General features: G+C 38.9%; 1 protein-coding gene across 1 annotated transcript in view; it reads left to right on the plus strand.

Moving 5' to 3' along the window:
• Positions 1 to 12,141: 12,141 nt before the first annotated feature.
• The window catches only part of ATP10D (ATPase phospholipid transporting 10D (putative)), a 53,378-nt gene continuing 38,609 nt past the window's right edge, over positions 12,142 to 26,910 (plus strand). The window contains 7 exon segments of the mRNA XM_077782832.2: positions 12,142 to 12,221; positions 13,172 to 13,233; positions 13,571 to 13,745; positions 21,464 to 21,769; positions 22,548 to 22,742; positions 23,680 to 23,884; positions 26,550 to 26,635. Coding sequence (XP_077638958.2) covers positions 21,504 to 21,769; positions 22,548 to 22,742; positions 23,680 to 23,884; positions 26,550 to 26,635 — 752 coding nt within the window. The 5' untranslated portion in view covers positions 12,142 to 12,221; positions 13,172 to 13,233; positions 13,571 to 13,745; positions 21,464 to 21,503.

Genomic DNA, 26,910 nt, shown 5'->3' on the forward strand with positions numbered 1-26,910 from the left:
CGCGTCGCGTCCGCCCGGGGCGCTTCGGCGCGCAGCGTGCGACCTTCGGTCGGACGGCGAATGAAGCCGCAGCCCCCCTGATTTTACAAGCTTTTATAGGCAATAACAAGCTGGTTTTGCATTCTGCCTGTGTTGCAGCTTTGGTTTTTGACCCTTAACAGGTTAATTTTGCACTTGGTGGCAAGAAAGGAAGATCAAGACTTAAAACGGCCACCGTATCTGATATTAAATCAAATTGAGGAAGTCAGGAGGAACACTGACTGCAGAAGCCCGTGTTGCTTGTACAGTGTTTACCGTGAAGAGCTCATTTTTTAAATCCTAGCCAGATAGTGGAGGAGGTTTATGGAATAGGTTTTTGCATTAGCCGTGACTTTCCCATGTGTTGAATTCACTGAATGTCAATGCAAAGAATTAAAATCGCCTTGATGGCTTTTACGAGAAAACCTGTAAGAATTCAAGTCATAGCAGGTCACAAAACTGCACAGAGACTGTTACACCTGTAGGCAGACTTGATTTCGCTGAAATCACAAGGCTAATTTACCGTCAGTTATGCATATGTAGGTGTAACACTGGACTGTACGAATACCAAAGCAGCTACAGGTCCGAAGTGGTGGATAGAAAGTCTTTGTAAAAAACCCAAGCTGGTTAAATCAGTCTGCAGCACAACTTCACAGAAAGGCACGTGGCCGTGTGGGAATAATGTGGTGCATGGGAGTTTTGGAGAATAAATACATGGGGAAGAACCGATTTCAGGTTTTGCTGACTGAAAACTTTCAAATTCCTCCCATTTTCCTTAGGGTTTGCTACTGCTAGTAGAGTAAGCTTTTCAGAAAATTTATTCAGTGTTATTATGGGGAAATTATTCAAAGCTGCTGTTTAAAAGAGTAGATGAAATTTAAAATTTAAAAAAAATATATTCAAGACTAATTTTCTTTATTCCCCTATAATTTTTTTTTCTTTGTTAATTAAGTGGAAACTTACCTACTTTGACTGTACGGCGTTGTGCGCTACAAAACAGAGCACCAGGGGGAGCGTCTGCTCCAACAATTTAAACCCAGAGACAACAGGAGAAATAGGAAGGTGATCCAGACTTGCAATGAAGTAATCTGGGAAATAAAGAGAAAGGTATTGAGTGTCCCACTCGGTTGAAAGAAATCAAATAAGTGAAAAAATTGAAGAGAGCAAAGATGTAACGGATGATGACAGGAACAGAGAACAGAGGATAGAAAACTGCCATCCCATGTGACACTATCCCAGTGAACATTTTCAAAGCAACTAATATTTTCCCAGTCTGAAGAATAAAGAATTTCACTTTTCATTTTTCACATATATGTAGCTTAAAAGTAATATTTTTGATCCAGCCTATTGGCCCATGAGAAGCAAAGTCAGACTGCTCAAGGAAACCACAGCTGGGTTATAAATCCATGTTTTGGAGCTCATGTTCAACTGCAGTGAAGTAGGGGATATAAAATTGGCCTTTGGCAGTTTGGACTTTGTTTGGATCTGCATTATTTGGATCTGCCATCAAGTCTTAACCTTTAAAAATATCTGGTTTTCATGCTTTTGTACCAGAGCAGTAATAACCCACACCACCCCTTGAAGTTAAGCTCTCAAATAACCACAAAATCAGGGAGGGAAACTTTTAGAACAGTAAGTACATAGGCAAGGATTTCAGAGCAGCAAGGAAAGAAGCAATTTTATAAGAGAAAAGTGTAGCGTAAACTTCACATTTTTTTTATCCACATTGCTGATGACTTGTAGAGGGGTTTATTTGCTTATAAAGATAACACACAAGCTAAACTACAGTAATGAAACCCATTTTAAGATCAGTCAATTTGTTGCCTTTGATTTTGGAAGAATATCAATAATTAATACATTGGGAAATAATAACCAGAGGAAATAACCATTATATGTTACTATAATAATATTATAGTAACATACATTTTATCATAATAATATAGTAACAATTATATATTTATATATATATATATAATATAATAATTGCTATAAATAATGTGTACATAATATAGTAGGATAGCGTTTTACATTGCTCTAAGTATATCCAGTTGGGGAGAATATCCAAGCACCAGTATAAGTGTCCCACAAACAGGTATGTCAATAGAAATAAATGGGTAACTGCATATTTTACCAACACAAAGGGTAAAGTAAAGTTACTTTCTTAAAGTAAAGGTATTTTTTAAATGCAGTGCAAACACTGAGACTTCAATTGAGATGATGCTGAGCTAAACATGGGTTGCTGTGGAGGAGGCAGGCCTCACTGGCCCCCTAGTCCCTGTTGCTTCCTCTGCTTCCTCTCCCTGACCTTCATGCCTGCACTAGGGCACCTGGGGCTGCAGGATGAAACTGCAGCTGATGTAGATTAAAAGTAATTTTATTTTTGCATTCTTTTTTTTCATGGGTTAGATTTCCACTGTGAACAGAGCACCACTTCTGACAGAAGTGACCTTTGTAGTTGGGACTGAGGGGTAAGACAAAACTACCCCTTCTGGTAGCCCATACTTAGGTGAAATTGGTTGACACATGAATATCAATCAGCGAACTTTAATTATTAAACTAGGAATCTTGAAATTTTTTGTAGACACTTACATATAATCATGGTCATAGTGATATGCTGCAGCTGAAGGGGATTGAAAGTAATTTATCTCTATTTAATGTTTACATTCTGATGAGACAGAGAAGTTCATAGTGAGGCTGAATGAACATGGCACTGATGTGCATAACATACTTTATCACCTATTTGCTGTTCATAATCTGTAATCATAATTCCTTCCAAATGACAAATCTGTTTCTCAAATAATTTTGCTTGTAAATTTTGAATATATAAAACCATGAGAAGTTTTGGTTCTTTCCCTCAGTCCCTATTCAGTAAATATAATATTCATGAGACATAAGGAGTACAGTGTGTCATGCATACTGTTGATAAAGTCTGTGTACAGCTTTATACTTGTCTCTATCATGTCTCTTTTTTCCAGTAAGAGATGTAACAAGAGGAACTTTCTTAAATGTTATTGAATTCACTTCTCACTGATATTTCAAAATCATCTTGCTGGTTTCTGTAGCAGTCCTGTCCTTCCCACAGACTGCATTGAAGAACTAGCAATAGCTCTGAGAGACATTCCTGTGGTTCAACACCGCTTACAGTCATAGTTTATACACAGAAATTTGTACTGCCTTTCACAGACAAAAGAATACTGAAGAGAGCATTCAAAAGAGCTCTGCTACACTGTAAGATCTTGAGAGAGGAAGTGCTATTGTTGGAAACACTCCAAGCATACTTGGAAGTAGCAGATGAAAAGATATTGTACACATTACTTGAAATCAGTTAATATGATAGATCTGTAAAACATCTGTACTATGTACCTCTCAACACCTGCCTGGCTGAGGTAACAGAAGAGACAGGAGCTGGTGTCACACCCAGTGTTCTGCAGGACAGAGGCAGAGGAATAGCTCAGACTAGAAAATTGACATCCTATGTACTCCAAGGAGCCTGTAGTTGGCTTGAGCCATATACCCACTAAAACAACAGCTAGAAGACAAACTGGAGTCAGTAGCTGGGACTCTGCTCATGAGTAACACTGGTCACCATCTTTTGTAAGCAGCTACCTACCCTGCTTCTCCTCTCCGGTCCCCAAGGAACACTTCCTTGCATAAGCTTCTTTGATTGGAGAGGGAGGAGTCTTCATCTTCCATTCTACAAGAACATTATGAATATTCTCCTAACTCTCCTTTCTACAATTCAGACCCTTTATTTCTTATGTCATGTTTAGGAACATGCAGAAAGTTATTTTTATCTTCTCTATTGATACCATCTTACACGGAAAAATCTATTGTCACCATTTCTATCCTTCTATGTACCTTTCTTCATATTTAAAAATTCTAGGTGAACTGAACACCAGGAACACATCAGGACTGGGATTTTACTCACAATGTTCAGGTCTAATTATTGTAATGTCTGGAATTCAAAATGACAACAACAGAAAATTAGCAATCCCTTTTAGGGCAGACGTAGAAAAACTAAGCCAAAACATTCCCTTGTTTTCCAAGCCTAACCTTAAGATTTCAGTATTAATAGTGAATGGTATGAATGTGTCAGTGCTTTTCAGAAATCTTTGAACATCATAAAACAGAAAAGAAAATGCCCAGTATGTAGAGTATGGTAACTCTTAACCCTAGAAGTAAACACCAATTAGTAGATGCTGGAATATGCTGCATAGCAAGTTGTACCATCACGTCATAATAGCAGTGGGGAGAAAGTATTCCTGAAATAATAAACAACTGACTACAAACATCTCATCTACACAAGGACTTCATGGTCTGTATTTATTATATAACTGTGTTGAGAGCTACTATTACAGCTACTATGGATTTTATTTTTATCATAACAACATATTTTGAAATTAAATTAAAACAGCAGTTGGTGAAAGTTACACTGGCAGTACTCTTTTTCTGCTGACAGAGGTTATTTCAACCAAGGGCATATAAAGAGAAAGTAACTATGACAGACTAAGAAAAAACAGTTTGAATACAAATACATCCATAGTGAGGCACAGCAGTGCTTTTTGACTAAATCTCTTTGGGGCAAATAAAGCCAACTTCCTTCCAGGAATTCCTCACAAAATGGCCTTGTGATTTAGAAGTCTTTCTCAGTCTTGTCAGTCTGTGTCCAGCTTGGAAGCACATTGTATTAGCCAGATTTTTTGGACTTTTTTGTGGTCTCTAAATTATATGGAGCAGCTTTTCACATCTCTACTTCCTACTGCTCTTGTCTTTTCCATGGGAAATAACAATGTAATAGGCTTCTCCAAAAGATATCAAAACAAATACTATGAAAGTGACAACTTCTCTCAAAGCTGACTATTCAAGTATTAATTTGAAAACTAGATTTTTAGACACAATTGTCAGTGTTCTGGACAGCTTCTGCATATTTACCAGCTTTTCAAACTTTGCTAATTCGTGCTGCAGTTGTATGACCATGTGACCTGTGACCTTCATGGCTCCTGCAACAAATTGTACTTTGAATCGTATTACTGTAATTATATTACTGTAATTACCTTTTTTTTTTTTTTTTTTTAATCTTGAGAGTGTCTCAAATTAGCAAAGACAAAAAAAGAAGAGAGGCACCTTTTTGTGTTGGAAATTTTCTCATGGCTTAGTTGCTGATGAATAAGACACTCTACCAATCCAAACATCTCAGCTTGCTTATGTGTAATTTCTCTCAGTTAAAAAAAAAAAAATTCTAATTTTCCAAAAAACACTACTAACCTTCTAAAAAAGTCTGGAAGCCCTCTAGTGTATGCACAAGTGCAAGAGTTTTGTGCATAGGAAAATACAAATAGGGTTTGCTGTTGTAATATGAATGGTAAATAATGCTATTAGGAATAATGAATAAAATAATTGATCTTATGTGGGTGACAATGGTATTTTGATTACTATTTTGCTCACACTAAGTTTTCAATGGGTTGATGTTATTACATCAGGAGAGGTATTTTTAATTTTCAATAAAGTAGCTGACATTTATAATTTAGAGCTACTGTGGAGCAAATTCTAGATAAGAGCTATCCAGAAAATCTGTTTGCATTATGAAAACATGACCTACTTGTTCTTCTAGATGATACAATAAAGAATGTAGTAAGTAATTTTAATTTCACAATTTGGAGAATATTTCTAGAGAAATACTGAGCAACGTAAACCAGAAAATTTACATTTATGTTAATTTTCCTAGTTTTCCTTAAATAATTCTTCTCCTTATATGGGCAAAATAAGGAGAAAATAGAAATTTTTCACTTGAAAACAGACATGTTTTCTTTATGTTATTTACAATGGAATATATGACAAAGGTCTAGCAAGGAGCAGTTGGTTTAATATTGTCACATAGTGCAGGTTACAAGTAAAACCTAAGCTTTCTTCTAAACTTGAACTTGACCTACAATAATACATGTGAAAGTATGAATCTCTCTTGTCTTTACCAAGGGTATGGCTTTTCATTAATTCATCTTGGATCTGTGATGCACTGGGCTCACCAAGTGAATCAGAAACATCCATGTGGTAACATTTCCTCCAAGTTAGCTAAAGCTGTACTTGTACTTTGTCTCAGACTTGATCTATCTTTGTTTAGACTTTATGTTGGTTTACACTGGCTCTAGAAGGTCAAATGATCAGATATAATGTCTGATGGGCAAAGTTTCACCTTAAAAAATGTTTAACTATACATGAACCATAAAAATTAGATTTTTTTTCAGTGTGGTGTCTTGTGAACACTTTTAATCTGACACTAGCTTTCCTAACTTAAATTTACCATTTTATGAGAAACCAGCCTTGGATTTTCCCTTGTGAAAAATACCTGAGAGAATCCAAAAGTCTAAGTGTTATCTTCATATCTACCTACTGGATTATTTTTATTTGTTCAAGAAATGGATATAGTAATTGTGACATAAGTAGTTAAGTTAGACTATTGACAAAATTTGCTTGGCAGGTTGGAGTCACTGTCCAGCAGAAATTGTGTTAGAAAAACTACAGAAAAACTTGAAAAATATTATAACACAGACAGTAATTTTATACATTCAAAGATAGAGAAAAAAAGCAACAGTTACTAAATATTTTGTTTGATATCACTGACTTGGGTCCTTTTGTTAACTGATAAAGTGGTTTGATAAAAAGAAAGTGTAGAATTAAGGTTATTTATGGACCAGATAAATTCAACAAGTCAACTTGCTTCTATACCAATGAAATTGAAAGCACATAAGTACATATCATAAGTGCATATCAAAAGTGTTTTTACACACAATTAAACTGTAATAGTGTAAACCAGCTAGTGACAAGTTAGATAGATAAGGTTGAAGACGAGACATGGGAAATTGCCACATCAGAGAAAACAGAAAAAGAAGGAATAAAGCAATTTTCCAAGGGCATCAATCTGCCTATGTACAATTCCACTTAGCTGAAACTACTTTCCAATCATACACACTTTTCTATCAGTCCACAAGTATCAGCATTACATGGTGTTCCCTTTTTTTCAAGATTAGTTTTGTGTCTTCTTATTCAATGGGCCTGTGTTAGTTCACAGGGAGTGAATATGGATTGTTAGAAGCTGGAGACTCCCCATAGATTACCACCTGAGCTTCTCTATTGGATAAAGTAAAAATGTCAGGATAAGACACAAATTCCTGAACAGTAAGCTGACAGTATATAATTTTAAATTATTTTCTGCTTGTCTTGTAAATTCAGAGCCTCTTAAAAGTGGAAGACTTTCAGATTCCTTGTTAAATTCCAGCTGATAATTATTTTCTGTGGAATAGATAAAATGAAAATCTCTAGAACAAAAAGTCTCATCTTAGTGTCTTTCAGGATGGAGGTTCCTAGTACACACAATGCCAGACCACAGTAAGTGACAATCAGTAAGTCCTATGCCAATAATAATAACTGCTACTGGCTGCTAATAACTGCTCTGCAGAACTGGCATCTAATGCCAGTTTCCCGATTCTTTCCACTGCACAGTTGCCTAAACTTAGTGGTATAAATCATGAGCAAAGTATGAGGACTACATGAGTAAGTATTAGTCAGTTATTCCCTTAAAACTTGTCTACACAAGCTACATCACAGCAATTTATCCAAAATTAAGGTCTGAATGGATTTTTAAACGTCATTACACCTTTGGCTGGATACTTTTATTCAAAATTGAGTTAGCCTTTGGTCAGTTTGATATGATTCATTCGTATCTGGTTTACTTTAGCAAAACAAAGGTGGATTGATAAGCACCAGGAACGAAAAGAATTATTTAATGGAAGCAGTAGTCACTGCTGGTATATGAGCAACTGTGTATGAAATTGAGTTTAGAAGCTACAAGATAATTCTTAACCCTCACAGCAACCAAATTCTGGGGCAATTTTTTTAGTAGAGTAATATGAGCAAAATACCTAACTAGTTTTAGAAAAATTCAGTCAGTTTATGAAACAGATTGTATGGCATGCTTGCAATTACAAGGATTTAATGACCCTGAAAATGCCTTTCAGGAAAGTTCCCACAATAATATTTACATCCAAATCTACCTCTTTCAAGATTTCAATATGTACATAATTTACATATAATGTATTTTGCACAATAAAATATTAAAACAAATGCTTAATCTTTCAAACTGAGTATGTAGGCTCAGATTCACTAACAAACACTTTCATGTTGTGGTGTTTATTCTCCCTTGTTTCAATTTTTTATTTGTAACCTGAAAGCAGTAATACCTTCTTGTCTCACAGGGAGCGGTGAAGGAAAATTCATGACTATTTAAAAAATGCTCACTCCGGTGATAAACAATCTCCTCCCAAGGAAATCAGTAAACCAATACAGATCTAGACAGTGTATGGTAAGTAAAGGTTATGGCCACACACAAACTAGAGCAGATAAACAGCTGCTTCATTACTGTGTATCTGTCTTCCAGGGGTCTTGCCAGGAAATATATCTGAGGATCTTGTAAGAAATTACCTTAGTGATAAGCACAACAGACTGCTTTAATTTGCACTGGCAGCACTGCTTAGGACTCTAAACACATATTTACCAGCCAATGACTTGGTAAACAATAATTCAATGTAATTTAAAATTCAAGGGATTTTTTTTTTAAATCCCTGCTCCATTTAAATTGTTTGAGTTTACTGCAGAGCTAAGGAAGTAAAACATCTGAAATTACTGGGTAATAATTAATTCCCTTTCTGGCTATAAGTTATTATTAATATGCCACCACATCTTCAAATGTATTTGAACTAGAGTAGCTATCATAATATGTCACTATTTAACTGTGAATACACACTGGATCTCTCAAGTACACCTCCCCGACCTCATATGAATGCACTAAGCTGATTACACACTGCAGTAATGATAACCATCAATGTCTACAACCCCAAATCCCCACTGGCACTGCTGTTTATGTGGATTTGGCACTGGAATCATCACTGGTGTGAGTCTCCTCTGGGGAAGAGATTCTCCCAGAGAAGAATCATACTCAGGTTTTCACATTCCATTAACTTGAGGTGCTCTGAGAAATGTTTGATAGCATGCTATGGCAAACTTCCCTCTTCCTTTCAGGTTTTCATTGGGAAGTTTTCAGTCTGCCAACATGTTTAGTTGGCAGTTCACAAGTTCCTCTCTTTCATGTGTCCCAAACACTGTATGAGCACGGCAGACAGAGTTGCTCATGCTTGTACTTGCAGAGTTATTGCAGCCATAAACAGATAGAGAATTTGAAATACACAAAGAGCTCTGCAACTGGTTTGGAGTCATCAACAGCTCTTGTGTCATTGGATTTAAGTCAAGGAAATTCCTGATACTTCAGCAAAGTGTGGAGGGGTGCAGAGCACTTAGAGGGTTGCACCATGATAATACTTACTGGATTTAGTTATGAAAAGTATTCACAAAGATAGAGAAGAATAATCCAAGTTCTTATCAGAAAGACAGCTACTGAAGAAAAATGTACTTCTAATATCAAAATTATTTTAGTACTTAAAAGCAATACTTACAGTGTATTCACATCTCATCAATGACCAAAGTGTTGAGAAACTTCTTACTTAAAAACATACTTGTCTTCATATCATCACAAAGATAACAGAATTGTCATTATTTTGTTTTCATTAGTGGTGATTTCCAGCAGAGAAGGCACTGCAGAGAAGTGGTTTAGGGCACTTAGTGGCATTAAGATCAGAGTGGAATTTGATTCACTTAGCTCTTCTGTGTGACTCCAGAACTGGTCTGAAGCCAGTGCTTGAGACTGAATTTTTACACTTAGTGTGTGGGCACTTACTGCAAAAGGTAGGACTGACAGATGAGGATCACATTCTTTTGATAATAGCCACTACCCTGGATCACCTGAATTTCAAAGTTTTCCTTTCTCATGTGGCGGTTCAGGAGATTATATAAAAAACACTGCAGATCTCTGGGAAAACAGAAAAAGGATATATCCGTGTGGAGGATGTGTTGTATTGCTCTGGGGAATGGTTTTTCCCTCCCCAGAGACCCCTGTAGCTGTGACCATGTTAGTTTAACCCTTCCTTTCTTGACCCAATTGGCTGGGAGCCAAGTATCCTTCCTGTACTGAGCCTAGATAAGGCTTTGTCCTTTCCTTGTTCCCTCTCTTTTCCTCCCATGGAATAAACATCTTGGACCACATAGGGGCTTGGAGCTTCTTTTGGAATCTTTGCCTTGCTCCTGAAATACTTCCCCCCAAGGCCTCACAGATCTGGGCTAGCCTGGTAACTTTGGGGGGCTGTGGGGGATAGGTATCTCAAGGATGTTCAGTGTTATTAGCTCCACACAGAAAAGCTATCAGTAAGATTTCTCAATCAAGCATTATCTCTGGGGACTATGATCTTTGTAGTTACTTTTCCACAGGATACCTGGGAAAGGACAGTTTAATTACATTTCAGGCATGCTGGATGGTTGCTTTGCATGCTTGGAATCAAGACCATTCATACTACTGAATGGATAAAAGTGCAAATGTGTATGTAATGGCCAAGTCAGGAGTCAGCAATGTCTCCTACCCACCTGATCAGCCTTACCTCTCCAAACAGCTCACATGCTCTGCTTCAACACATCTAATTAAAGTGCACAGCGTGCTGCACTAAGGCAGCTGTGCTCTTTCTGGCAGCCAGGGTAGCTCATTTAAAGCTTGGTCAGGTATTTTTTCATGCGCCTATGTAGTGGCCTAATTGAGGCAATTGTTATTGCTGCACAAACAAGGCAATCAAAATAATGCCTTTTATAGTTGCAGGCTTTCAGAATGGACTGTCATGCATGAAAAAAATGAATGGGAAATGTAAGACTCTGGATATGAATTATTTACAGTTACAGTGGGATTACAGTAGCTGCGATTGGTGACAAGCTATGTGATAGTCTCTTCTTTGTCAAACATCTCTGTCAACTTGAATGTTCCAATAAATCAATGGTAACCAATTAAATCACTTCAAAGAAACTGGGTTTTGGCAAAGCCTGTTACCACCTTATGTCTTGCAGCAGCTTGCTCTGCCCTCCCTAGAGCTGATTCCTCTTTCCTACATCGCTTGAGCCAGCAAAGGTGGTAGATCCTGCAAAGAAATAGAACTCCACATCTTTTTCTGCCAAGAAGAACCCATGTAATTTCAAGGCAATAGTTACAGACTTGCTTCATGTAGAATTTTATTCCTTCTGACATGCCAATATGTTTTGAAATTTCTACTAGCCACATGGGCACTCCAAAGAAGACCATCAACAGCTGTTCACTGAATGTAACCAAAATGTTTTCAGTGTGTGGTCAGGGGTGCAGGACATGCTAGAATGCAGGAAACAGTGGAAAACAATGCCATGCACATAGATGGGAAGGAGAGCACAACCGCGTACCACTGCTCAGCACAGCCCTCCCAGCTCTGTGTAAGGAATTCAGTGTTGACACTGGAAAAGTACTGGTAACCCCAGTCTATTTCAATAGGGACCAAGAGATCTGCAAGTAACGTTTCCTGGTGGATTTTTTCTTCTTTCTTTTTCAGCAGAACAAGGTCTTGAATCAGGAATCCTTTCACTTTCATGTAAAAGGCCATCTGATTTCATTTTAAGAGGCAGTCTTCAAAAGTGCCCTGGAAGGCAGTAAGATCAAAAAGGACAATATGGGACTTCACAAAGGCTATTGATGAAAAAACTCACTGAAGTTCCTGAAGGCAGTGATTTGTTTAAGACAATTTGGGCAGTTTCTAATAGCCAGAGGCTTACTTCCTAAAAAACAAGAGGAAGTGTTTGCTAACCTTGATTAGCCCAGTGGCTAGAAAGCGTGATGTTTATACAGGCTAAGCTGCCTTCAGTGTTGTAAATGACTGTAAAAAAGTAAGAACATCAGCTTCCCTTAGAGCTGTCAAGGGTGTCAGGTTCTGTGACAGTCATACTCCTACCCCAAACTCCGCCTGCCGAGGCCTTAAGGCAAAGAAATAACAAACCTTTAAAACAATAACTAACTAAGCCTCACGGACCCCATGGCAGAGAGCAAAGCTCCCTCACCCAGAGGCGTGGGGCGTGCGGAGGAGCCGCTGCTGGAAGGGTCCCGCCTCAGGCGCGCCCCGGGGAGCAGGACCAGAGCGGGCCGGGGCGAAAGGAGCGGGCCGGGCCGGGCCGGGCAGCTGGGGCGGGGCCGGGCAGAACCGGAGGGGCGGGGCGGGGCGGGTGGCGGCCATTCCCCGGGGATGTGCGCTGCTCCGCCGGTAAGTCCGGAGCGGTTTCGGGGGCAGCTCGCCCGTGGGGTCGGGTGCGGGTGGTGGCGCGGGAGGACAGCGGTGCCGGGCCCCGGGCGAGACGAGGCGGGGAAGGGCGGGAGCAGCGACCGCGGGGAGGCCCCTCAGCCCGCCCGGAGCTCTCAGCCCGCCCGGAGCCCCTCAGCCCGCCCGGAGCTCTCAGCCCGCCCGGAGCCCCTCAGCCCGCCCGGAGCTCTCAGCCCGCCCGGAGCCCCTCAGCCCGCCCGGAGCCCCTCAGCCCGCCCGGAGCTCTCAGCCCGCCCGGAGCCCCTCAGCCCGCCCGGAGCCCCCTCAGCCCGCCCGGAGCCCCCTCAGCCCGCCCGGAGCCCCTCAGCCCGCCCGGAGCCGCCCGGAGCCCCTCAGCCCGCCCGGAGCCCCTCAGCCCGCCCGGAGCCCCTCAGCCCGCCCGGAGCCCCTCAGCCCGCCCGGAGCCCCCTCAGCCCGCCCGGAGCCCCCTCAGCCCGCCCGGAGCCCTCAGCCCGCCCGGAGCCCCCTCAGCCCGCCCGGAGCCCTCAGCCCGCCCGGAGCCCTCAGCCCGCCCGGAGCCCCTCAGCCCGCCCGGAGGCCCCTCAGCCCGCCCGGAGCCCCTCAGCCCGCCCGGAGCCCCTCAGCCCGCCCGGAGCCCCTCAGCCCGCCCGGAGCCCCTCAGCCCGCCCGGAGCCCCTCAGCCCGCCCGGAGCCCCTCAGCCCGCCCGGAGCGCGCCGCCGGCACCGGAACGGCCCCGCCGAGCTCGGCCGTGCCTGCCGCGTCGCGGGCGGTGGAAAAGGACGAGTTGTGCGTTTATGGTTTTGAACGTCCCCTGGGCCACCAATGTCCTCCATCCCCGCCACTGTATGTTCATCTCCTCGACTTTGCCAAAAGTCTTTGTCTTAACAATTCGCGGTGGTGGGTGAGGTGTCAGCTTTTTACTGCTTCACAGGTTCATGACAAGAAAGTAGACTTGAATCCATATAAATCGCAGGGAAACTCCTGAAACTTCAGGTAAGTACGGAGGTGTGCAGAGTGCGCGTGTTCACTCACAGGATTAGATCACAGCAGAAGTTACTGAACTGAATTATAGAAAGTATTCACAAAGATGAGAAAGAATAATCCAAGTTTGTATCGGAAAGACAGCTACTGAAGAAAAATGTACTTCTAATATCAAAATTACTATTATTTTAATACTTACACTATTATTTTAATATTACAAACAATACTTATAGGATATTTGTGTCTCCCCAATGACCATAGTGTTGACAAACCTCTTATTTAAAAACATACTTGTCTTCATATAATCACCAAAAGTTAACAGAATTGTCATTATTCTCGTTTTCATTAGTGGTGGTTTCCAGCAGAGAGGGCATTAAGTGGTTTACCTAGGACTGGAGTGGAATTGAATGAACATAGCTCTTCTGTGTGACTCCAGAGCTGGCCTGAAGCCAGTGCTTGAGACTGAATTTTTACACTTTGTGTGGGCACTTACTGCTTACAGGAGCAGAAGGTAGGACTGACAGGTGAGGATCACATTCTTTTGTTAATTGCCACTACCCTGGGTGATCTGAATGCCAAAGGCAATAACCAGAGCTGATATATGTTTTTAATGAAAACTAGACTGAAACTGGGGCCAAGTGCTTTACCTGAATACTCAAAATACTCTCTAATCAGAATTCCTGTCCCACCTTGCTTGTGCCAGCGTGAGTACTTTCACAGCTGTAATGATGGATTGGGAAATCCAGTGATGTTACTGTCCTTGAGTTAGTAAAAGGTCTTGCAGATCAGTGAGAACCAGGTTCAGTAAGTACCAGACTCATTATGAAGGAGTTGACTAAGCCAGGAGTGGAAGTCAGAAGTGAGAAAAGTTCTTTTCAGTATTAACATTTAACTCAGTTCAGCTGCTCACAGCAGTGATTCTCTAGTTCTTAGATAGTTTGGGTGTTACTAGGGTCAGAATTTCAGCATTCTTAACTCCTTGCATATTTTGTTTTTAGGCTTCTACATATTTTGGCTTCATTTTTATTAATAAAAACTTTAAAGATACACATTTGTAGTTGAGCCCTCAATTGTTGCAGGTTATTTTTCACTTTCAGGTTTGAAATAACATCTCAAGAGTATGTTTTAGAGTCTTACAGGAAGTCTCTAGTGGTTAAAGTGGATTCACAGGTTATTCCTGTCAACGTATCCCCAACCAGTAGGCAGGTTTTATTGCCCTGTGGCAAATATGATTGTCTTCCTGAGGTTGTACAAGAGTTGGTTTTGTCAAAAATTCTCTAACCCTGCAGCATTAGACCTGAAAACCCCAATGGACACCTTGGGAATTTATGGAACTTTTGAGTAGCTGATAATGTAGGTGTCTTAGAAAACCAGAGGAATAGAAAAAATTAGCCAGAAACCTCATCTAGGATTTTAGAATTTTAGGAACTCAAGTACAGTTTCTTGCTTTAATCGGTTACTTTCAGTATAAGTTTCAATGAATATGCAAGACCTTATCTACACAAAAGAGTTTTGGCCCTTTAAAAATCAGTAATACTGCCAATATGGATCCATTTCTCTTAAAAGTATTTATGGTAGCATAGGGAGTGTACGCAGCTACAAAAATAAAAAAATAAAATCACATTCTTCTGCATTAGATGAACACCAGTATTAATTCTTAACATGGTCCACACCTTAGTCTAACTGTGAAATTCATGTGAATTTCACACATAGCAGAGCATCTGTAGTGACTAAATGCTGCTTGACCATAAGCTAAAGATATACCTGTGTGGAAAGACAGTCATAAAAGAGTAAGACTTAAACCGGAAGGTTTTGGTTTACGGTTTTGAGACCAATGTGGCACATGAGAACAGGGCATAAAGCAGAACATTTCTGATGGAGAAAAGGATGTAAAATATATTCACAGATGATCACTCTCCAGCAGTCCTCAGATTTATTTTGGAACTATTTCATCTAAAATTTAAACCTAAAATTTGGTAGTGTATGGTTTGGTTGTGTCTGTAGGTACAAAATCTGATTAGCATCCTAAATAACTTTACCCAAGTGAAGGAGATTTTCTGGTTTCATACTGCTTTATATTTTTCTGCTTCCACTCTGTAGTATGTTAACCAGTATTACTGCATGGTTTACTATTAAATTATCTTGCACCCATCCCTGCGTCATGGCCTTGGCACTTCTTGGGTTTTAATGCATCCTGCTGATTGTTATTAATTTGTGAAGGGCAGTTGATGGCTGGCTTAACGTACTCATAACCAAGAAATTTCCTTTCTAAGATCCAAGGCTTTTCAAGGCTTGCAAGGTTTCAGTGTTACCCATGCTAATTTAGATTTTGTAGGTAGGAGTACATGGCTAAATAGTGCCACAGCAATTGATTTTTCATACTAACATTTGCCTTCCGTCTTAATTCAAGAATTCTTACATCTCTTTTATAAATATATCTCTGAATATATGGTTGCAAATGGCTACATCATTTTCTCAATTTGAAGTTTTGATTCCTGCAGGTTTTTGGCTGTTTGTCCCAAAAATCTCTTATCCATATCTATTTGGCATATTAGAATGTCTCAGATGTTTTCCTATTGGCTTGCAAACATGTGACAAATTTGTGAAATTGCATGTTACAGAGAAAGTAGCAAACCTTAGGAGAAAAAAAGTATTTGTTCTTCAGAGTGTAAATTAATCTTCAGGCCCTAGTTCCCTGAAGCTTCTTCATTTTCTGCTAGCTTCTGAGCTTTAAAAGATGGTTAGGAAGCATTTTTAATTTATCCTGTACAGTTCTCTCAGTGTAGTGATGAAAGTGCTAGTGTAGTGTAGTGAACCTGTGCAGTAACACTTGCTAAGAGTTTTAAATGGGACTGTTGTGTGGATTGAGATGATCCATTTTTCCCCACTGTATAGTGTGACTTCCATCTAGGATAGCATTTTTTATATTCCGTGGTCACCCAGAACTTTAGACCTAAGGGGGAGATGTATTGTCTGAGCTGCTTCCCATGTAGGTGCTGTAGAAATTTTTCAGGTAAGATAATGATTTTTTTTTTTAATTGCATTTCTGTTTGCCAACAATTGATTTATTACTTCCTCTTGGAAACTAGCCCAGATAAAAGCCTACTGCATACTGCCTGAGAAGCAACAGGATAGAGACACACACCATAAGCATGCATGTGTCAAATGTCTGGGGGGGGCATTCTTGTGAAATATGTCATTTACCAAGTGCATTTAACAAAGAATTTTCTGAAAGAAAAATGAGGACTAATTATTTGGAGATCACAGGAAAAGAGAAGGATGTTGTCAGAAGGGAGGAAGTGGTTAGAAGCCAGGGAAGATGGTAACGCACTCCACCTGAGCAAATGACCACAACATAATAGTAAGGTGCACTTCCAGAGCAGGATAAACATAGGCTAAATTATCTACACATCTGTTTTGCTGATGATCTTAAAAAATTATCTAGTATGAGAGAGATCAGGGATTGCTAAGTGATTCACCAAAGGCAATATATATAACTGGAACTAAGGAATTTTTAGTGTCAGCTCCATCCCCCACCAGGAAAGGTATGAGTAAAGGCTTGCATGCAGATATGCAGGTGATACTTCACAGAATCAGAAGCTGATAGAATTTGCAAAAGACAGTGGAAGGGAAGTGATGGGAAAAGAAAACAACGTACAAACATGAAATACACCTGCAAAAAAATACTTATATGGGGCTTTATGATTCAAGGCCCTTCTTCCAGGGTACAGACCATTTAAAGTAGGGATTTTCTCAGCATTACCACTAGCAGAGAGTTCTTAAAGCCTGTTTTTATTGTGATATAGGCTGGAGAGTGTATAGTGTTGATCTGTCCTGTAGTAAAAATGATGTTGTTGTGCCTTGCTTTAACCAAGGTTTGACAGCCAGCTATTTCCTGTTAACCATGTCTGGTCCCTCCAGGTTTTCATATCTCTGCATTATAAGAGGAAAGAATCAGACCACATGAAGGAACTGGTGTAAGAAAAAAGCAAAACGAAATTAAATAAATCCAGTGTCATATAATTGACTTCCACAATTCATCATTATCATTATGTTAGTAACAGTAAGCCTACTACAAGAACTTCCCTTTATTGAGTGTAAGACACGCCTGAACTGCCTCTGTATCAGCTGTTTCCATTTAGCAAGATCAAGAGTGTTTACTTGAACTGTGTGTAGTGTGAAAATGAGGACAGGCTAGCTTGTGTGAGACTGTCCTCAAAACTTACCATGTGATCATCTAGGCTTCCTGTTTTCAAATACAGGAACATTATTCCTGGGGGGTTAAAACATAAACATATGTTTTAGGAATTAACTTCTTAAAATAGTGCTTAGAGTAACTCATCTTGTAGATCATTTGCCAGTGTTTCAAGTATCTGCTGGTTTGTATTTCTACTTTAAGTTCACATTAGCTGGGGAACTCAAAACTTGACTATGAAAAATAACACAATAAGAGGGTTAAATAATGTTTTAAAGGAATGAATTTCTCAGAAAAAAATTTTTTAAAATAGCTTTTATTTGATATTTGGTGACTTTACCATCTAAAATGTCTAACATGAAGTTGATGAAACTCCTTCTGGCCACAGAAAATATGTTCAATACTTTATGAAGCAAATGTATTGATGAAGAATAAAATTACTCAAAATTGAGTTAAGAAATGCAGAAGAGGTTTCTGAAGTTTGAAACATCAAAAGTGCTTTTTAAAATGCTGATGCAAATTATTTGAAAAAAAATTGCAAACTAGTAGCTCAGTCAAATCTCAGGTGAGTCAGAGAGCATTATGGATGAGGATGAGATCCAGATACTTTCTTCCCAGGATGTCTGTTAATTGTCTGATTCACCTCTCTGAGCATAGGAGATTATTTGTTATTTCTCATACAATGTTTCCAGTGTGGCAAGCTTGTGTTAGTTATTTCTCGTCCCTACAATCCTTGGTTTTCTTAGAAGTAGTTACATTAGAATACTGGAGAGTCTGACAAAAACATGCAGCACATGGAACTGAATCTGATGTTTCCTGTTCCTTTTTAAGCTCTGCTTCTCTGAGGAAGGGTGGGGCAGAGGTTTTGGAGCTGTGTCAGGAGTCAGAGAGGATATGTGTGTGGTGAGGGGTGACTGCTCTTCAGCAGCATTGCATATGCAGTTTAAACCAATAGCTCCTCATCCAGTGGTGAGGTATACCATATTAACATGCTGTCAGGTTAAAATGTCCAGTGTTCTTCCTCCCTGCTTTCCCAGCTGCTTTATTTTTTATAAATAGTGGTCACTGGGTATCAAATGCTAGAAAAGATATTAGATTATGTAAACCAAAAATAAATAGAATTTAGAAGGTTTTGAAATTTGTGAGGTGTATTTTAGCTTTATAGATTATTTGCCTATATAATTTTTGCTGAATGAACAGGGTCTCTTGTTTAAACTTCTGCATTCCCATTAGCCCTGGGAGATCAAGAAAGAGTTCCTGCCTTCTTCATCAGTGTCAGATGTTTGTTTGCCCGGTCTTATGAAAACAAACATGAATTTCACTACAAATGTAACCTGCTCTCAGGTGTCTGGCTGGTGGCATCTTGTGAAATTTCCTGGCATTTACTTACTTAAGTTTGCTCCTAGGTCATTGTACACTATAACAGTCTGTAAAGATATGTCAAATTATTGGGCAAAAGCATGGTTAATTGACACACCCTGTATGATTCATGCTAAAGATGAAAGCTTGAAGGAGTGATACATTTAACAGAAGAAATTATGGTAAAACTCTCCCTGGTAATCCAGCATAGTTATATTTAAAGCAAACATTTATTTGAAAAGGCCTTCCATTGTACAAAATCATTTTTACAATTACTGATTTGTAGCAGCAGAAATAATTGAGGAGACTTGATGTTTCTTCCAAATGGCCAAGCCTTAAGGATGCCATCCAAAATCCATAAGTTTGGGGTTTTTTTAATTGCTGAACTGCCAAAATTTGTGATTGCAGGGGAAGAACCCCCAACCTACCTCTTTTCAGTCAATCATCTTTTAAAATTCTTTAAATTTCAGTACTTTGTTCTTTAATTCAGTCCTGGCTTTTGTAGATGGGGCTGTGTTAATTTGGGGGGTTGGGAGCTCTAGGTATATTGAAATCTGCATAGTCGTGCATGGACTCCACTAGCAGTACGTTCTGCAGTCCCTAAACATTTTTTAAGACCTTTCAATCTTTCAGCTTGTTCTCAGGCTCAGTGTAAATTAACTGAAGCATCTCTTTTACCTGTGTGCAGATCAGTGTTCATATGTATGACTGTATGGTAGCCATACATTTAAAGTGATTGATTGGTATGAAGTAGCTGTTTCTAAATGTCACTTCCCATTTCTGGGGGGAGGGCTGACCCTGACTAAAATGGAATAGTAACCTCTATGCAGAGGGCAGTCCCTCTGGGAACTGTCTCCCAGGCAGTAGGATTAGAGGAAGCAAATGTAGAAGACGCCACATTCTGTGAAAATAAGAGGATTCCATATATTTTAAGAAATCTTCACAACTTCTTCTTTCTTGCTTCTCTAAGAAGTCCCAGACATAGCTGCACTCCCTTGCAACCTTTGGTAGTCTGATAATTACTGGGACCGGAGTGTTTAGTTCTGAGAAAAAAAGGAAAGCCTTTTCCTCAGACTGGTCCCTTAGGATGTCTGGGGGAGCACTGAAGAAAGGCCTTGGAAGCACAGTAGGGTACTGCCAGGGGATGCTGAGAGGAAATGCTATATAGAAGTTTTGGTGGTTTTTTTCTTCTCCTTCATGTGCAGGTCATGGTTTCTAAAGAACATGATTTTCATATACATGGTTACAGTCTTCCAAGACACCATCACTATCAATAGCTATCTCCATCTAATGGTGATAAGACAAAAATGTCCCATTTGATGAGATGAAGAGACCAGATAACCATTAGAGAAAAGCCTTCTAGCTGTGACACAGACATCCTGGCTTTTTAGGAAGTTTCAAGAATCTCCTTTTTCAGAACAGAATGGATTGATGTGGAGATACGAATAGTACCAAATTTTTAGAGGACCTGATGAAGGCATTGTGCTCATGTGTCAAGAATTCTGCAGTTGTAATAGAAGAATCAAGGAAGATATGTACAAGAAGATAGTCTGGATAAAATAGTCAAGTTGATAGTTTGAAAAATTACTATTTAGAGCAATATTTTGGAGGAATCTGAACAGGACAGAGTGGCATTTTTCAGAAGAGAAAGATACCACATGAACAGAAGCTTGAATTGATTGAAATGAAAGTCAGGATTAGTTTGATTTAGAAGCAGCTTTTGTGTGGGAATTTAGAAAGAGATTTTAGTCCAAAATTTTGCTAGAATCTATGCAGGTAGTAAGATACCAGATCTTACTGGTAGGAATGTAACCCAAAGCGAGGAGTACTGATGATTTTGGGCTCATGCAATTTATAGTTTTAAATAAATATACAATTAACTGTTCTACGGAAGAAGTAATACAAGAAATGTAGCAACCATTAGTTAACACTTTCAAATGGTAAAAAACGTCATTATAAAAGCCAGCACTTTTGAGATTCTACTAAAGGCCTTTTCTGACTGCATTGTGTGGTTTGATAAAGTGAGCAACACGTATAGCTATGAGTATCACCTACAGCTACGAGCTTTGGCTCTCTGTAGGAAAACAAATTCCTGGGTAGAATGCTAAAGCTTAGCTAGGTGGATAAAGGAGCATTGGCATGAAATTTTTTCATCCTCTGTCAGTTGTTAAAAGTTCTCAAACCTCTTTCACTGGAAGAAGTTTGGTTGATGATACTTAGTGCCTTTCACTGGCAAGTCCTCACTTTGTAGGAGGCTGTATCCAGATGCCTATTAATAAATTGTTAACTTCTGAGTTTAAGAAAGTTTGTTAACCATCAGCATGGACTGCAGTGTCTGAGATGAGGATTCCTTTCAAAATGCTGTTCTGTGCAGAATTAGCAGCTTGTCTCCTTTTCTGCACAATGCTACAGCATGAGAAACTGGTGGGTGGACTACTATTACAAAAATATTGTACATTTAAAACAGAGTAATCAAATTATAGAATCCTGAAAGGTTTGATGAAATTCAGATAAATTCAGTCTTTGAAGCAGAACTTCTGACCTCACATAACCTATTAACAGTCTGGGTTGGGTTCATTATGAAAATTACTTTTTTCCCTAGGCTTATTCAAAACTGTAGCTGTGACTTTTTATTGAAAGCCTTTACAGAATTGTTGTGTAACTTGCTGTATTTTCAAACGTTTCTAGAGAAATTACACTCCTTGGACTATAAAGCGTTCCAGGTGCAATGGCAGATCCCATCCGCTGGGCCCGATACCGCTGGCGGCGACTGATACCAGCAGAGGGCGGAGAATGCAGCAGCAACAATTCAAGTAGCAAGTGCTATCAATCATCAAAAACTACTGGCAAACATAGGATAGTAATACCCTGTTTGGGACATTTTAAAGAAGAGTATGAAAAATTATCAAAACTGTACATGAACAACAAAATACGGACTACTAGGTATACTTTATTGACTTTTTTACCACGGAATTTATTTGAACAATTTCACAGGTAAGGAACTCCTTTGTGATTGTGGTAGTTCGTCTGAAGCTGAATCCTTCTATTTAAACATTTGTGTGTGTTAGTATATATTAAAAAAATATTCCTCCAGCTGACCTATCACTTCTGAAAGATACATCTTATATGGCCAAAGTTTTTTGAGCATCATCATTGTTGAGCTAATCCTTTTCTCCTTAGCTTACGTACTTTCTGCTTATTCTGTTCTTTGGACTATTGAACTATTCCTTGCTCTTGGAGCACTGCCACACACCAATCGACAGTGGGATTTTCAGCTTATTTCCTGCAAATGTTTTTTTCCCCTTCCGTTGTCTTTCTGTCTTGCCAGTTTTTTTCATCTTCCTTCTGCTTGGAGAACTGCTGATCTGTCAGACTGCACATGGAGGTTACAGGACGGCTTCCTTTTTAAAACACGTCATCTTCTCTAAGAGATGATAAAATTAATTTTAAAGAACCTGGAAATTTGAGAGTGCAAAGTTCACCAGTGCCTCACTATGGAAAACATGTGCTTGGAGGACAGTTTTGGAAATACAGGAGATTTCTCAGTTTTTACATTATCTGATCATGTATGTTAAACAACTGTGTGGCTAAGTAATCTGTTGACTGGAGAGTGAAAACAGAGTTCTGGATAGTTATTCCTTAAATTGCAGGTGAAGAAAAGATAAATCGCTGATAACTTAAATGTCTATATAGCATGAAGTGGGGAAAAAAGGACCATTGCCTGTTAAATGGTTAAAACACAGTTAAATCCTGTGTTTTCTCTTTGTTTCAGAGTTGCCAATTTATATTTCCTATTTCTGGTTGTCCTAAATTGGGTTCCTCTGGTTGAAGCTTTCCAAAAAGAAATTACAATGTTACCTCTGATAGGGGTTCTGACAATTATTGCAGTGAAAGATGGTCTAGAAGATTACTCAAAGTACAAAATGGATAAACAGATAAACAACTTAGTAACCAAGGTATATAGCAGGTAAGAGACAAGAGTGTTTGTGGTTTTTTGTTATTATTAGATTATGACCATCGTATGAAAGAATTGGTGATAACTTTTGCTTACCTTCTGGATACTTAGAAGCATAAAATAATGTAATTTGGAAAAGGTCTCTGCAAGTGATTTAGTCTTAACCCCCTGCTCAAAGCAGTGCTATTTAGATCAGTTCACTCAGACTAATTGCAACTCGATCACCAGTTTTGTTAAATGGCTATCATATTAGTGTAAAATCGTCAAAAAAAGAAATTGCTTGAGGCAAATGAGGTCATGAGTGTGTTTGTATGTTATTAACCAAGGTACATTGACTAGTTAAGCATTATTGTACATAGCATTTGTTTTGAAAGGTATATTTTTAATTCTTCTAAAATGGCTTCATGGAAATCGAACGGCTGCTAGTTTATCATTTATTAATGGCATCATGTTGTACTCATAGTGCAATACCATTTTCCCAAAGAGAACAAGGTCGTTTTCTATGTGAGTGCATCACACAGTTCAGTATGAGTGTTACCATCTGTATTGCACTGTGCAGGACTGCAGTGTTACATACTGTGGGTGCAAGTCAGCCAGGGAGTCTGCTAGGCAGTTACTATCATGGATGATAAAAAGACAGGAATGCATCATATTCTAAACCACCAAAAAACTTCTCTAAGTATGTGTATGAGTGCTGCCCATGTAATTATTTTTCCTTTATACCTGTCATAAAAGGATATTCCAAGACATAAAATACAAAGATATAGGAAGCATAGTGAATGTTTTTTTTTTCTTTCTTGCATGCTCAGTTTCCATGTGGGAAAACAAGTATTTGAAAAAATGTCACTTTTGATATGTTGTAGGAGCCATCACAAATAGCACCTGTAAGTTTTTTCTCAGTTTCAGCTTATGCATTTGTAAAAAATCACTATTCTTCTATGTATTACAGGAGAGAGAAGAAATACATAGATGAGTGCTGGAAAAATGTCAATGTTGGGGACTTTGTCCGGCTTTCACGTAATGAAATCATTCCTGCTGACATGGTGCTGTTATATTCTAGTGATCCAGATGGGATCTGTTACATTGAAACGGCAGGCCTTGATGGAGAAACCAATCTAAAGCAGAGACAGGTGGTGAGAGGATATTCCGAACAGGTGAAAATTGTGCTTTTCTAGTGGTGTAAGAAGGCTGATATGACAGGTGGTAAACTAAAAAAATCCAAACAACTCAGCCCTCTAAGAGTGCCTAATTCATGGTAGCTCAGTTATCCCCATCTGAAAATTAATGTACTAGGTAACACAGTTCTGATTTGTTGCTTGAATGGTTTTGGAGCAAATCTTTGCATGTTCACATAGCCCAGAGAAAGACAGATATATTTCAAGTGATGAAAACCAGCAAAATTAACAATTTAGGTAAACCTCAAGCAGTTACTTATGGTGCATACATATCATGGGTGAGCAATTGGAGTTTTTTAGACGGGATTTCTGTGCTATATGAAGACCTAGAGAGCAGAGCAGATACTATGCTTTTCACCCTTTCTTCACATTGCAAGCACTTCGTTACTCCTATATAATATTTTTATATTATGCCTAGCAGCCAGAATGCTGGAGGCTGGTAACAAAAAAGGCAATATTAAAAGATTAAAGAATCCTGATGTTTCTGTAATCTTCCATTCTGCTGCTGAGACACCATGCTTAAAACAACAGCAGGGAGCTTTAGTGTTGTCCATAACAACAGACAGTTTAGTCCTCTGGAGATAAAATTTCCGGAACTGCCTCTGAGTATATAGCAGGGGTGAGGAAGTGAGAAGTTGACTCTAAGTGCCATTACTTAGTGCATGTGGTAATGCCAGAGGTGTGATGTGTTATCCATGAACAAGGCTGTTTCTTATCCCCTAGCAGTCACATGCTTGCTTTTATTTTTACTTCTGTTTTTATTTTTTTATTTAATCTTAAAACAGGAAGGCAGGAAGGACTGTTTGATCCTTTTTTATATACATATTATTACATAAAGCAAAATTCTAATGGTTCTTCAGGCTTACAGCATACTGAGGTGGCCCAATTCTCATATCAGCTCCTGCTACCAAGGTGTGCTTTGAGTTCCATTCAAGAAAGAGACTGATTTCTTTATTTTCAAAAGTCTTCTCTTTTGTGCCAGGAAACATAGGAAAACTTCTCAAGAAATAACATGCAAAGGCTTCTACTCTCAGTATTTGCTTTGCCAAAATTACTATTATAATGAAAAAATATAGCAAATAAACGTATAGTCCAGGAAGATCTGAGTGTCCATATCAAGACACCTGCTTTTGGACATAGTTTTTGTAACTTCTGTTTTATGTTGGCAGAATGTAGATAGCTGTGTTCACTATAGATTACACCCAGAGTTTCAGTACTTGCTTTTTCAAGGTATATTTCAAGAAGCAATAGATAATTCCATGTTTCCAGACAGTAGAAGAAAATAACTGACTGCTTTCACCTTGAGAGTAGCTCTTATTTGGGTAATCAGTGTGCAGTGCAAAATCCTTGTGAAGCATCAGTCAAGTATTCTGTCTATAACATCTTACAGAAATGTTTTACCTCCAATGCAAATCAACATGAGAAGGGTCAGTTAACAGGTCTTTCACAGTTATCTAAATTTGCAGAGTCTGAATGTATCTGCTTGGCAAAGGCTGTGTTCATATTTACTTCAGGTAAATACAGTGCAACAAATCAATACAGCAAAACATAGCAAAAATGTATTTCAATCAAGCTAACAAAGTACTTATAACAATATGATGTCTTTTGAGTTTCAAATTCTACTTACAGGACTGTGTTTTAAGCTCACAGTAGCTGTTCTGCCAGTGTGAAGTCATCCAGCTTCACGCTGCCTTCTCAGAGACTTAGTAATGTAATTATGTCTTTATGTATAAAGATGTAATTATGTCAAAGAACTATTCAGTATCACCTGTGAATTAGAGAATTATGCTTGGGAGTCTGAAATCTTAAATTGTTGATTGGGGTTTATTAAAAAGAGTAGAACAAATGACTTTTCAAAGAGTTAGTGGCAGGTACTCAGCTTGGAAATGACTCAGTTATACCAGAGGCAAGCCTGTGTTATACTAGAGACTAGAAGCGTATGCCATTAAATGAAATTAAGTTGCAATAGCAGGTAATTCCAAAGATGAGGCTTTTGGCTTTTCTCTTACTTCTTGTCATGTTTCATTCTTATTAATACAGGAAATTTGTTTCAATTGACTTTTCACTGAAGAGCTCAGCTGCTTTTTGTTTGCAATATGTAGTTCTGGTCTTTGATAACAGCCCTATCCCTTTCTTTGGTACTTTTAAGTATCAAACATCATTGCAAAGCTCTACCGGCTCGCTTTATGTTAGCATGGAAGCCATCCTGGTCATGGTATTGGGGAAAAAAAATCCGTTTGCAAGAAATTCTGCTTGCAGAAAAGACACTGTCTCTTCTTTTTGTTTTTTCATTATCATATAATGAGAAATCTCTGCCTTTCAGATGTTCTTACTGCTTTTGCATTTTTTTCTTCCTCCTCATCCTTCTATCCATTTTTTTCCTTTCCTGTGTTCTCAAAATATCAGCAATTGAAGTGATACTTGACAATGTCTAATTTTTACTAGGAAGTCCTATGGTGTGTAATTCTGATTTGTTATATCTAAATCTGGGTAGGAGACCATCAACACCGCCAGCAACCTACAGTTTAGAGGCTGAATTGTTAGATAATAGTATCTGAACCTCTAAATTTACAATGTTTTTAAGTTCTATCATGCTTTGACTGAGCTCTCTGGTTTTTTTTTTTTTCCCTTCCCATGGTTTTAGGTCTCTGAAATTGATCCAGAAGAATTTTCCAGTAGAATTGAGTGTGAAAGTCCTAACAATGACCTCAGTTGTTTCCGAGGCTTTGTGTAAGTAGATGTCTCTTGGTGTCTCTTTAAACTATTGTAATTTGCTCTGGCATTCTTACTAATTTTAGGAGATCTTGTAATATTTGCTTTAAGAAATAATGGTATGGATGGAGGTCAGTTTGCACCACTGCGCTTCTGAGTGCAGCGCAACACACAGATCCAGAAGGTTTTTCTGAGCAGCAGATGGGGCACTGATGCTTTTTATTTTGTATTAAATATTTTCAACATCTTAGTTCAGGCTGTTTTGCAAACTTCATACTTGAAATAGCTGTTTT

The sequence above is a fragment of the Lonchura striata genome, chromosome 4, assembly GCF_050655825.1.
Source record: "Lonchura striata isolate lonStrDom1 chromosome 4, ASM5065582v1, whole genome shotgun sequence".
NCBI classification, from domain to species: domain Eukaryota; kingdom Metazoa; phylum Chordata; class Aves; order Passeriformes; family Estrildidae; genus Lonchura; species Lonchura striata.